This window comes from Columba livia, chromosome 10 (assembly GCF_036013475.1).
Source record: "Columba livia isolate bColLiv1 breed racing homer chromosome 10, bColLiv1.pat.W.v2, whole genome shotgun sequence".
Classification (NCBI taxonomy): Eukaryota; Metazoa; Chordata; class Aves; order Columbiformes; family Columbidae; genus Columba; species Columba livia.
The window spans coordinates 12,353,726-12,367,790 of NC_088611.1; the positions used below are offsets into that span (position 1 = coordinate 12,353,726).

The 14,065-nt window shown below is 42.8% G+C and overlaps 1 protein-coding gene across 1 annotated transcript in view; it reads right to left on the reverse strand.

Moving 5' to 3' along the window:
• Window positions 1-7,194: 7,194 nt before the first annotated feature.
• Window positions 7,195-14,065, reverse strand: part of PPP4R2 (protein phosphatase 4 regulatory subunit 2) — a 31,161-nt gene continuing 24,290 nt past the window's right edge. Inside the window, exons 4-9 of the mRNA XM_065075362.1 lie at window positions 13,830-13,923; window positions 12,487-12,524; window positions 11,924-11,998; window positions 11,351-11,494; window positions 10,495-10,763; window positions 7,195-9,549 (exon numbers count right to left, since the gene is read on the reverse strand). Coding sequence (XP_064931434.1) covers window positions 9,239-9,549; window positions 10,495-10,763; window positions 11,351-11,494; window positions 11,924-11,998; window positions 12,487-12,524; window positions 13,830-13,923 — 931 coding nt within the window. The 3' untranslated portion in view covers window positions 7,195-9,238. The remainder of the gene's footprint in view (window positions 9,550-10,494; window positions 10,764-11,350; window positions 11,495-11,923; window positions 11,999-12,486; window positions 12,525-13,829; window positions 13,924-14,065) is intronic.

A 14,065-nucleotide genomic window follows, 5' to 3' on the forward strand; every position in this document is an offset into this window, starting at 1 on the left:
GGAGTCTCTGTCTCACACATAAACAGTCATTTACTTAATGGAGAACCCAGCACGTCTCCTAAGCATCTTTACAAGTTGTTAATAAAATGCATCACAGGCCCAGGAGTTCAGAAAAGAGTACCTGAAGTCACCGAGAATAATTTTTTGTGAGCAAAGAGTAAATATGAAAAGCTTGAAGGGAATGGGCCCAAAGGGAAAGGCTTGGCACTCAAAAACAGAAGCGTTTCAGAAGAATTAGGGTACATTTATCTTGTGGATAATGGGATAGATAAAGAAAGTTTGTGATGAACATCAGGGAAAAAACAAACAACCCAGTCCTGAAAGGCAAGTACACTAGAGAGCAGAATAATCTTGAACACTCCAAGCAACTGACCTTTATCGCAGCTCTTCTGAAACTGGACAGGAAAAGACTTTAAGTGCCTAAAATAAGAGATAAAAAAGAAACTACCTGAAGAAGGAAAGAGAAGACCAATTAATCTCTTGATTGTCATAATTTCTAGCAGGAGGCATCCTCAGCTTCCCAGATACTGCATCTGGGCCTCAGATTTAAGGTTCTGGATTTTATATATTTTGATTCCAAGGGCAAGGCAGATGCACAATTCCACACCATCCTACCACCAAGTGGACTGAACCAGCTCAGGGAAACTCTAGCCCAATAGAACAGAAACCTTCCAGAAACACTGAATTAGAAGGTGGGGAAAAAAAAAATATTAGAGGTAGAAATAATCTGAAGAAGTCATTTAGTCCACACTAAACCCTAGGGCTGGGTTCCATCATGGAGAAGAAGTGGGGAGAGGGGCTCTGAGAAAACTGGGTGAGCTATTCCATTGCATCACTTACCGTTACAACTACCTCAACACCTGGTCTCTTTCCCTATGGTTACCTAAATCTGTAACTCCCAAGAACTACGGGCAAAGAGAACAGATCATACTCCCCCTCAACGCAGCACATAGTGCTGAAAAGCTTTGTTACTCACACTGATTTTGTGATACCTCTTCCATTGTCTGGCTGCAACAGCTTTTGCAATCTGGCGGAGCGCAGAGAAGATCACGGGGTGGTTGGGAGGGTGGGAAGGGGTGGCAGGTGTGCTGCACTGCCTTCCTTGTCCTAATCTGCTGAGGAGCTGAGCCAGCAGAGGCTCGCCAGGGACCCCTGGCAGGATGGGCACTGCTCACAAAAACTTGTCACCTTTAGCCTGTTGTCACCTGCAGATACAGTGACAGTTACGGTACTTTCCAACTTCGAGCCAGGAGTAAACAAAAGTTTTTGCAACACTCATCATGATTCGGCCTCTTCCCCCACGGCCTCTTCAGTCACTGTATTGTAGCATTTATTGTAAAGCTCCATCTCCTGGAGCCAGGACATTAATACAGAAATGGACCAACTTTCACTTGAAATAAGGTTGCAAGTTAAAGAGGAAAGTTTGCAAAGGTGTAAATCTTAAAGGGGCAGGATTTAAAATTATGAAAGTCTTCCTGCTTTGCTAGTTTTAAAAAACTCTTTAATTTGGAAGCTCATCACCTCATCTGGGGGAAGCCAGTTGAATTTCTCAGCACTTGAGAGCAGGATCTTTCTGCAGCAGCTCTATTTAACACCTCATCAGAGCCCAGCACACTGAAGATTTAAGGCTTTTGCCAGTGTACACGCACGAGGGTAACTACGGCTGCCTCGGCCATTTAACTCGTCCGCCCTTTTCACGCCTTTCACCTTCCCACTCCGGGCAGCTCACAGCGCACCTCGGGCGCTGACCGGAGCAAGCCGGCTGCCTGGGCCCGGAGGCCGCTCCCCTGTGCGGAGAGGAGCCGATGTTCACGGGTGGGACACGACACGGGACACCCCGCTCCTGCCGCTCCCTCAGGCGGGGGAGCCCCTGCGCGCGGGCGCCGCCTTCCCGCTCCCGCAAAATGGCGGCGGCGCGCGCGTTCCCGAGGCGGCAGCGCCCCCTGCCGGGAGCTCGGCTGCGGCTGAACAGGAGCCAGCAATGTGCTCAGGTGGCCAAGAAAGCCAACAGCATCCTGGCTTGTGTCAGCACCGGTGTGGCCAGCAGGACCAGGGCAGTGACCGTCGCCACGTACTGGGCACTGGTGAGGCTGCACCTCAAATCCTGGGTTCAGTTTTGGGTCCCTCACGACAAGAAAGACACTGAGGTGCTGGAGAGCGTTCAGAGAAGGGAACGGAGCTGGTGAGGGGCCTGGAGCACAAGTGTGATGGGAGCGGCTGAGGGAACTGGGGCTGTTCAGCCTGGAGAAAAGGAGGCTGAGGGGAGACCTTACCACTGTCTACAACTACCTGAAAGGAGGTTGTAGCATGGAGGGTGTTGGTCTCTTCTCCCAAGTAACAAGTGATGTGACAAGAAGAAATGGCCTCAAGTTGCTCCAGGGGAGGTTTAAATTGGATATTGGGGAAAAATTCTTCCCAGAAAGAGTTGTCAGGCATTGGAACAGGCTGCCCAGGGAAATGGTGGAGTCACCATCCCTGGAGGGCTTGAACAAACACATAGATGAGGTTCTCAGGGACATGGGTTAGAGGTGGACTTGGCAGTGCCAGTTTAAAAGTTGGACTTGTTCTTAAATCAAAATGTTTGCGCTGTTCCAGGGCACAGAGAGACTGAGACAGGTTTGGGCTCCTGCTGCTGCTGCACTTGCTGGGACAGTGACTGGGGGCTCCAGGGCACAAAGGGCCCAGGGCAGCTGCTCCCCCAGCCCCCTCCCTCGATTCTCAAACCCTGAGTCCCCGTCAGAAAGTCAGAAATCATCTATGAGAGGCAGCACACTCCCCAACCTGTCTCCTGTCTGTAACCATATTGCTCAGAAGAAAGAGCACTGCTTCCAAGTGCGGCGGGTTTGCCAGGCCTTTCCTGGCACTGCTCAGAGGAGTTTTACTGTCACTGACAGCTGTCACAGACCTCTCCTCTACTTGGCAAACCAAACTTTGGTTGCTGCTGTGCAACAGAGAGCCTCTGACCCCCAGGGAGGCCGTGCTGCGGTCCTGCTGAGCAGCCAAGCCACATGTGTCACCAGGGGAATGCAGTTTCCATTTACTGGTGTAGCCTGAGGCCGGTAGCTCCTGGGTCTCAAATTCGTCCTTGCTCTGCCCCCATGTTCCAGAGGGCAGCTCCGCATTGTCCGCTCTCAGGTTTCTTATTATGGAAACGGGATTGCGCATGAGGTTTCTCACCCTGCTGGCCTGTCCGAGGAATGCACGTCCTTCCGCTGGCGAGTTGACGCGTGTGCTTGGTGACCCGCCACGCTCTGCTGGGCTCACCTCTGCACGTTTTGTCCTAGCGCATCCATCAGCGTTGCTGACAAAGTGTTGCTCTGCTTCCTCATCACCCGTTTTTCACACTAGTTGTTTTGTTTTCTACAAGATCATACAACAGCTTCAAGAGGAGCTGTTTGCCTATCTGCAGCCTGGTTTGAGTCTTTTTATTGAATTGTTCACCAGCACAAAAGCAGATGGTCAAGAAAGGAATGCTCGGGGAAGTGCCTCTGCCCCATCCTGCTTTTGAGCTTTCCTTCCTCAGTCCTGTTTTGTGACCAGTGTTCACCGGGGTGTGAACACTAGCAAATGGATGTAGAAGACTTTTTGGGCACCTCTGGAACAACCACAGAGCCCATGCCAAGACAAGCAGCTACTGGTAGCCAGGTGGCTTTCCCAGTTGTTTTGATTATTTCTATCGCCAGTGCATTGCAAAGGCCAGTTTCTAGCATTCCTAGATCTGCTGCAAGACAGTCCCAGATTCTTGCAGGAGAGCATAGTGACCGTGAGAGGTGAATGATGCTAAAGCTGCCTGAGAGAATGAGTGTCAGGCTGAGGGATCGGAGCAGACTCGGCAGGACGGGCTGAACAGCTGCACTTTGGAACTGTTGATTGCTACAGCCCACATGAAACCCACAAGGATGAGCTGTTTCTGTCACCCCAGTACCATCATACAGTTCCCTTGCTGAAAGCCCTAACACACAACTATTGCACTTTTTCAATAAATACAAACAAATGAAGCAAAGAACTGGATTGTCTCAAAGGTAAAGGTCGGGCCTTCTGCTTTCATTGGCCCAGTTCAGTGTCCTCATCCCCAGCACAGTGTAAGATCAGTTTGAGGATCCAGTTCTGTTCCAGAGTGTTATTAATAAGATGGCATCGTAACAAAGTGCCCCTGAGAGTACAGGCAGAGCACAGTGAAGGGAGAAGCAGCTGTGAAAAGCTTATGGAACAAAATGAGAATGCAAAAAAAAAAAATCTTAAAAAAAATAGGCAAAAGTTGGAAAGGGTACCAAAGTTCGCAAGACACAGCTGGAGGGAGACAAGAACAGACCAGTGCACTTCATGCAAAATCAAACGTACACCACAGGACATCATGGCTCAGAAACAACTTGGGCAGAAAATGACTTGGAGATTATGGTGGGCCACAAATTGGATACAGTCAAATATCCCTTTGGGATGTACAGACAACACAGGGGAGGCCCCAGCTGCTGCACCGTGTCCTCATTTGGATGCAGCAATTTGGGGACGGGGTAGACAAATGGGAGCAGAGCGATGGCTCAGAACAGCACACGCTGTCGGCTGGGAGAACAGGGTCTGGTCAGTCTTGCAGGCACAAAACCGGGCTGGCTGGATAAACTGAGAGCGATTCCCATGTGTGGGAGAATCACCCATGGGGAGTCAGTCACCACACGTGTTCGTGATAGTGTGGAAGGACAGAAGGACAAGCACAGAGCACGGCAGTGGGTCCTTTCGTTAATTACTGTTACACAGCTGCAAACAGCAGAAGACACATGTATCAAATAGCACTAGCCTGGGCAACTGTTAAATGTGCGGTTTTCAGTGGCCCTCAAACCTCCTCATGTCTTTACCTGCCATTACATGGTCCAGCAGTTATAAAAGGGACCACGGAACAGAACACAGAGGGAAAGGCCCGGCCAGGAGTAGTTTCTGTCCCTGCTTACTCATGGTAAGAACTTCCCAAGGCCAGAAGTGGTTCAAGAACTTTGTCTCTAGTTTATTGCACTAAATATGGAGAGAGAAAAGCAGCTTTCCTGAGTGAACACGAGGACAGAGGGTCAACTGACAAATGAAATAATGCAACCGTTTACACTGAACCTAGCAGACAAGTTGGTAGATAATAGTCCAGAACTTGGGGAATGACTTTAGGTGCCGTGTCCACATGCAGTGAAAGATCAGAACCAAAATGTGATTGCCATTTCCCTGTAGAAACCAGAACATCCTCTTGCAGCTAGAAAACAGAGAGTTGTTTTTTAACCTAAAAACTTACGTTTGTGGGAGATTAGCAAAGCCCTTCCAATTAAACCGTGTAGATACCAAAAGAACATCATAGCCATAAAGAATTTGCTGGCATGAATGTCCTAGAGGCAAATGGGGATGAAGAGCTCTGATTACTGAAAGTTACAGACAAAACACAGGTCGGTCTCTCATTGGTAACAGCAGGGATGTGAAGGGATGTAACCAGGATGCCTGTGGTAATCCGTGCCTCTGCCAAACTTCTCTAACTGAAGAACACTGACCTCGGACACATTAAGATGCAAATAACCTTTAAACCCTTCCTAGAAATGGGCCGTATGAATTAAAATGCCGAAAGATTGCAGAAGGGTGCTTTGTACAGTTGCAGTCAATAGGAGGCATTCACTCTAGATTTGTTTTTTTAATTAATCACTAGGTTGCCACTTAACTATTGCAACAGAAAACTCATATAAATAAGATTCTATCAAGCTTCAGCTGCTCCCCCCCTCCCAACACAATTAACAAAGCAGCTAAAAGCCTGATTCTTTTGTACCAGACCCAGAAGAATCTTGCTGGAGTCATGATGCAGCTTTTCAGTGAACTGCTCAGCAACACCCACCACAAGTACATGGTTTCTCACAGCCTGAAGCAGCAGAAACGTTTTTCAGCCCGTTTCCTGCATCCTCTGGGCAAGGCATGAACTGAGAAACAATTCCAAGTCACTTCTCGAGGAGCATTTCCTGCTAGAATGTTTAAGATAGCCATAGGAACTCAGCTGCTGCAGACAGAGGTGCCTTGCCCTTTGAAACCCTCAGAACACTATTTCTGTGATAAAAATAAGTTCACGTTGTTCAAGCCAGCAGTAGATCCAAGAGGATTTCAAACAGAAATCCAAATTTGTCCCGGGCCTGGCTGGCAATATGAAAGGCAGCAACAACCAGAGCTTCGTGCAGGCTCCGGCAGCTGCAGGCCGGGAGGAACCCAGCGCCATGCTCAGGGCCACGGCTCGTGTCCTTCTGAGCCCCGTCGCCCACAACAAGGACATGAGGTTTCCCGCAGCACAGCCCTGCTGGGGCAGCTGCCCGGCCCAGGACCGGCCGCACACCAACCAACCCCCAATTCCAACTGACGCACGAGCTGCTCAATCCACGCAAAGACTTTTTCTGAACAGTTTAACTGCAACGTACTTTGTAATCCCAAATACATGCTGCATCAGAAAGCTATTGCTACTGCAAGCATTGAAGTAGTCCCTGTGTTTAAAAACCAAACCAAAACAAATAAGACTTTAAGGAAATGAACTTTTCTGACAGCGATTTTTAAATTTTAGTATCAAGAGCTGACTTTCAAGCTTGTATTCTGAAGTAGCCTCCATTACATTTTCTATTCATATGCTAGTCCCATATAATAGGTCTTTTTTTAATAGGAAATACACCCATGAACACCATAAAGCACCTGTTGCCTGGTTTTCTGGGCTTTAACTGCTCATTTATAGCTCTGTCTGAATAGTCATATACAGAAGTAGGCTCTGGGCTGTATGTAATTGTGAAACTTTCTATCATCCAGATTTAGAAAAACACAAGGCATGGGAGAATACATCGAGCACTGCACCCCCCTGCTCAGGGAGCAGCAGCTGCCTGGCTGGAGGGCTGAACACCTTCCACACAACAGCTGCTTAGGAACGCAGGTTTTTGTTGGTGTTTGCGTTTTGGTTTTTTTAATGCACATTTATGTATTTTTTTTTAAGGGGGCAATCCTGATTTAGTAAATACAATCTCTAACTGTAGGCGTGTATTCCGTATGAAGATGCTTGCTGTGCTGTTAAAGCATTATTTCCATTTTGATTAGCCTTTGCAAAACAAGAGGTGCAGACACATGAATGGATCCACACCTCAAAGTTCTTCTGCAAGTCCTTACAGTGACACTAGTGCTGCTAAAACAAACGTATCAAAAGGTCACAGGTGCTTAAAGAACAAGTTTATTGACAATATCGTCACAAATAAACAGTCTAAATAAAATTTCAGAGATCTCTAAACTTAGAAATTTTAAAATTTTGTTCTCATTGGCAATATATTCCCACCAAAAAAAAAAGAAAAAAGAAGTGTAAGATGTTACTGGTATTTTTAAACTTTCCTAACTTCAATATTTTGGTTCAGTCCTTTAATTTTATAATACACATCCAACCCTTAAGCACAATGAAAATGAGTCCAAGTACAACTTTTCTCCTTGAAGGGGTTCTCAATCAATAGGATTGTTATCTTTCGGCAAGCACCTCCATTAACCCTGTCTGTTCACAACTTGGTAGGTAACGTCAGCAAGAAATAACTTCATAAATATTCCAACTCAGCCAAATTATTCTGGTGTTCAAAACCTACATTTCCCCAAATGATACAAAGCGCACCCCGTCGTACAAGAAACTATTAGCATGCACTCCAGAGGTCATTTTTGTACTTCAGGTATGTGAACTTAAAAACCAAAGAGGGACAATTCTGATTAAAATGTACTCAGATATTTCATAACATTAATATTTATTGCTTTATATGAATACTGTATTGAAAGCCCAAGCATTCGGTTTACACACAGAAATTATACAATTATATACCGTTTCACAATGGCAGTGAGCACTCATTACAATCTACAAAAATCTACTTTACAGAAATTTAAAAATTCTAAATATCAAAAAGGTACAGTTGAAGAAACAGGTATAAATTTGGCAGCCAGTAATTGTGACCGGGAGGTTGCAGCCTGCATGTCTTTAAATATGGGAACTGGAAAAGCTCCAGAGTTTAAAGCAGTAGTTTGTGCTTTGAGCTGGTCTGAAAAAAATGTAACACTGGCTGTCAAAGTAGCATGTTCAAAAATATTCAGTTCACTCCCAAAATGTTATACAAATCGTGGTGATTTCTATGCACCCCTAAACCTTTTAGTTGTTTAGCTCAGGTACATCACTATGGTCATGGATTAATTCTTCCAGTACAGTGGTGTGATCATACCGATGCCATCTGCAAACCTTAAAATAACTTTGAGACTTCTCTACAATATTCACAATGCTCCAAGAAGCACTCAAAAAGGCAAGTACCTGTTTCATTTCTTCCAAGATATTTTCTTATCGTATTTTCAAACATTTCTTCTACAAAAGTTGAAGCTAATGTTTTGATTACAACCTTCTCAACATAAAGCACATTTGCTCATAAATAAATGAAATCCTTTCACTCAGGCACCTCAGAAGTATACAAAAATGTTGTCATCCGAACAGTTCTCTTGGAATGTGTTTACTCTGGTGTTTTCAACAATGTTAATATTTCCAGGGTTTCATATGGGCCAGATTTCATTTGGTTTGTTTTCCAGAGGCAAAACAGAGTGCCTTGAGATGTGAACTCTGTCTTCTCCTATAGAAAAAAGTATTTGCTGTATTTATCTTTCATAGAACCAGAAAAATAGACCATTTCCCCCTTAGAACAGTGAGGGTACACATACGAGTGCATGCGTGCATATATGTGTGTGTGAAATGTAACACATTCTAAACACACAACATAAGGTTTCATAGTGTGTGATCAAATAAAAACCTGGAAACCAGCATGAAACCCCATATTTCACAGGTCAAATGTTGAAACTGTAACCAAAATATGAAGTAACTGCTAGAGCTGTCAGAAAAAGACAAGACAAAAAGCTTTCTTGCTTACATACAACTAGGTGTGGTAATCTCCAAAAAAGTTGTCAAAATTATAATTACCTTCCAGTTTAAAAACTTTTATTCTAAATAAAAAAAACTATACACAAACCACTGATTTGACCAAACGAAAGTTCAGCGGTAAGCAGGACCTGAAGGAGCTGGTATTCACAGTTCTTATCATGTACAACTCTTTCAAGGTTCAATCCATGGAGAAGTTTATTTTACAACCTGCTTCTTTTTTGTAAAACTAAAGGTCCACTTTATTACATAAAATTATTTATACAGTGTAAAACTGGAGCCTTATGGAAAATACTGCATCTAAGGGTATTTAAATTAGTCTTGCTCCATAGGTTCATCTGCAACTTCTGTGGCTTCATCGCTGTTTTCCATGGGGGCCTCCGACGAGGTTTCTGGCGTTTCACTCACATCAGACCCCAACTCTTCCGTTTCACTGCAGTCAGCTCCACTACTGGCAGATCCACTAATTTCACTGTCATCTGAGTGTAAATCCTTCTCAGCCTGAGACTGATCAGACTCCTCCATGGGATTGCTCTCCTCTGAGGTCTCTTCATTCACAGTTGAGGGTTCAGTGTCTTTTTCTTGATCTTTTCTGTCTGGACCAACATTTCTGGGAGACATGGACTCTAAAAATGGTGAAAGTACAGTATTACTAAGGCTTTTTTAAACAAATCTTAATCCTGCTACTTTCCATTCCCAGCTATGCTGAGCAGTGCTGCTACAACACAGCCAAAGGACAGGAAAAACTCTCTATCCTCAATTTTATTAGTATTAGTCACCTTCACCAGGATAGCCAAACTATCCTAATATACCATAAAATAAAGTAATTTTAAAAAATTAAATAGGTAGTTTCACTTAATTATATTTCATTGAATGAAGACAGTCTAACAAGTAACAACTTCTCGCTTCCCCACATGCCTTTTATCTCCAGCAGCAGTTTAGACATGTTGAAAATGTTACTGTTTCAAGCGTACATCCACCATGATCTAGAGGAGCATTTTAGAAACATGTGAGCTGCAAAAAAATTAATATTAAAAGGAATATGTAAAAAATAGATCACTGTCTTAACTGCAGGTATTTTTTTTCCATTAGGTACAAGGCATGCCTTAGAGTGGGGTAAATTTTTTTTTTCTAATAGGATTGGGAAATATTGTTGCTCGGCCTCCTCAGTGAAAGAACAAAGTTATGGACATATTTTGCTAATTTATTAATAATACAGATAGTCAAATGTAGATATGACCCATCTCCCGTCTGAAGAAGAGATGAGAACATCTGATGATACTCTGAACGAGGATTCCTGAATTCTCAGTGCATCATTACCACCCTCCTGTAATCTATGGCCTAAGAGGATTTTAACTACCATAAGTTTTCCAATACAGATGTAGGACAGAGGAAAAAAAAGAAATAAAAGAATTGCTGAACTATGTGAAACTGAAGTATGAACAAGCAGTTCACCTTTATGCACAACTTGGGACATTCAGCAATCCCAACAGCACCAGCCTCAAGCACAGAAAATCCCAACTCCTTGGAAAATGCACAAAGATAATTAAAAGAAAAAAACCCTGAAATACCTTCCTCCTCTTCCTCTGTACAGTGCTGTGTGGCACAAGTAGTATCTTTGTCTTTATCCTGAGATGTAGAGGACGTTTCTGTCTCTTCCCCCATGCCTGAAGAGCCTTCACTGGAGGCAGTTTGGTTGGGTGCATCTCTGGCTTCCCCTTCCTTGTCAGACTTGAGTCTTTTTACCTCACGTCCTTCTGCTTCTGTAGGATCATCTTCAGAATGCTTATTTTTTACCGGGCTGCTCTGAGCACCTTCTGATTCAGATGCTGGTGATTCACTATAAACAACAAAAACAGCTTCAGTTTTTACTGAAGGAAACCACTCTGACATACTTAAAAAAAAAAAAAGAGTAGCAGCTATTTCAAGTTAAACACTCCACAAAAGGTAACAGCAGAACTTGCTTCACTTATTACACAACAAAACCTCAAAGCCATCACTCTTCCTTCACCTGTTTGCCAAAGAAAATGCAGAGTGATCAGGCTACTCTGGTAGGTCCAAATTACACAGTTCTTACTGTGAGAATCAGTGGCAAATGTCTATGAAATATCGTATCTGGTTAGAGCTTCACATCCTGACACAAATACAGTAACTGTGAATTTCTGAACTCTTGTTCACTCCTCCTTTTTTCTATACATCCTGTACACTTATGAGATGTGTTACTGCTGCTGTGGAAATTTGAGCTAATAATTATGTAGACAGTGTAAAGAGTAGTAAATACATATCAAATCCTGCTGCAGATACTCATATGTTAAGACTTAATTACGTATACCTTAAATGGCCATTCTCTTCTGATTTTCTTTTTTTAAATGCAAGTGGAAAAATCTGAGAACAATAAAAACTCAAAATACATTACTGCCCACAAACCTGTGTTTTTTATCTTCTGATTGTGGAGAGCTTGATTCTTTGTGTTCCGTGCTGTCTGGCAAACCGTTCGTTGTCATAGGATTTGACAAAGAAACCTTCGGTCGATTTACTGGTCGGGGTGTTCCAGGACCATTTACATTAGATCTTTAAAAGTAATAACAAAAAAATCAACCCATTTAGGAATTTGTTCCTAACAGGCGGAAAGCAGCTATAACCTTGTTTTAAAAGAACACCAAAACAAAACAAACCAACAAAAAAAACCAGTTGAGGTACTTAGTTATTTTATATTGAATAAAAAATTCCTTGCCTACAACATGCAAGAAAAACCTAAACACTTTAAAATAACAAAAAAATATTCTAAACAATGCGGTTACAAGCATATAAAAAACAGAGTACATAGTGTGCGTGTTCATGCCTCCTCCTCCCTCCTTCCCCCAGTATTCCATGTCACACCCCATTTTTGAGGCTACTTATTTGGGATCAGAATAGGTAATCATAAAGGATCTGAAGCAGCTGCTTCTAGAACCACTTTGCTTCTATGCAGAAAAAGTTAACTCCCCAAAGTAAACTCACCTGTCAGAGTACCCTGGCGAATTTCCTGGGAACATAACACCATTCATTCGATTTAAGCTATTGGAATTATTTTTCCTAACAATAAAAAGGTAAGAATTAGAATGTTATTAATAAAGGAACTTCAAATTACTTTACAGATTGTTTGCACAGAATTCCACCCCCTTAACTTAAATAGTCCTCCCACTGTCAGTCCTCAATGGATTCTCTACCTTTACATTATACTGGGGAAATACACCAGGACATATATTCACACCAACTGTTATTGAGGGGTATCTGTTTTTCCATCCCCAGCTAGGGTGTAAAAACCCACCTTAGCATCTGGAATAGTACTGAACTGCACTGTACATCCGATTCCAAAGCTGTTTGTTCATTTCCAGATTACTACAGGTAGCACCTGCAGACCACTACCACTACTCTTGACTTAAGTGCTGACAATGAGAAAGGAACTCTGCGTGTCTCTTTTGGATACAACCACCAGAGCAAGAGAAATGTTAGACACACATGCACACATTCTCTCCTCTACCAACACAAGCTAAAAGTTTCAGGAAAAAGATTATACTTACTCTGAAGATGGATACACACAGCTGACAACCATGACATTCTGTAACACACAAACACATTAAGAGTTCAGAAATAGAAACTTCAGCTCCTGAAAACACCGCAAAACTTAACAGGTTACACAATTTTGGTCCTATCTGTTAAAGTATCTCTACAGAAAATGGGGTTGAAAGCTATAAAGACATTACAGATACATAAAAAGTGTCTCTTCTCCCTCTCTGTGTGGTCAGGCCATAATTCCACTAAAAGCCAGTATTTTAATAGGTGGGTTACTGTCAAAACAAGACCAGCACATTAAACCTCAGGCCAAAGTGTTTGTAGTTTCTACTTGAAGAATCTCCAGAAAGCGAAGTATTCTGAAATGCAGAAAAACTCCTGAATTGCTGCAGAAATGCTCCATTTGCCCACAAGTCCCAGATTCAGAAGTTTGCAAGCACCATTAGCTATTTTTGGCATGGCCACATATTAAGTGTTAAATTATTTTGGCCCCACATAAACAAAGGACAGAAATAATGATTAATTCAATGTATTTTACTTAGGCACCTCTCCCTCTTGAATGGCACTGCCAACTAAATCGATTTTACCTAATTTTAAAGCTAGGTTGCTGGATGTTAAGTTCCTCTCTTCAAATCAGTACTTAAATTACCCAGAGGGGCTTTTTTCACAGAGCCAGCTGAAGCTGCAACAATAAACCTGACTGTACCCACTGTAACAGCGAAAACAACCCTTCTTCAATTGAATAGCTTACGTAGGAACCTAAAACCAACTTTGCCATTTAAAAAATCCTATGTGGAACCACATCCTCAAAGGCTGTTACCTACTTTTGAAAGATCCCACATTCTCACGTAAGCTATAAAATAGCGTTACATGACATCGGTGAGTTTTTACAAAGGCACAGTCCTCTAGACAAGAGGATTTAAACACTGGAACAAACACAGTGGAGGGAGGGAGCCTCCTTTCTTCACCCACTGCATTTAACCTGAATCCAAATGCGGAAGGAAACGCCTGATCAAAAACATCAAATTATTTCAACTGATTATTTGTCTGTTTCTAGCTAGGACTCTTTAAAAAGTGACCTTATGCTCTCCACAAACTACAGTTTGAGCGCCGCACAGCGATTAGAAAACACAACAGTTAGAGCTCAGGGACTTATATTTATGTCTTAAATCAGTTCTTTTAGAATTGCTTTTTGACGTTAAAAGGTATGAAACAAACTCATACACTTGGACTAGCTATTAGCTATACTATGGCTGCGAGCCATAATCAAACCAACAGACCTTTAGGAGTAATTCAGAATTTATTTAAGTGGTGGCTGCGACTAGTTGTGTTATCTCAGAAAAAGACATACCTTTTCCACACCTCTTAGAAATTTGTCTGTTCCTGTGTAATTCCTCCTAGGATCTGTCAGCAACTCACAGAGTCGCTGAATAGTGAAGGGGATGCTGCAATGAAATAGATTTATAACCATTTAATTTTATTTTAATGAGAATACTGCTAGGAAGCAACAACATTATTGCTTTTTCCTCCTTACTGAGAAGATAGAAAGCAAACAGTACTGAAATTTGTCATCATTAGCACCGCACA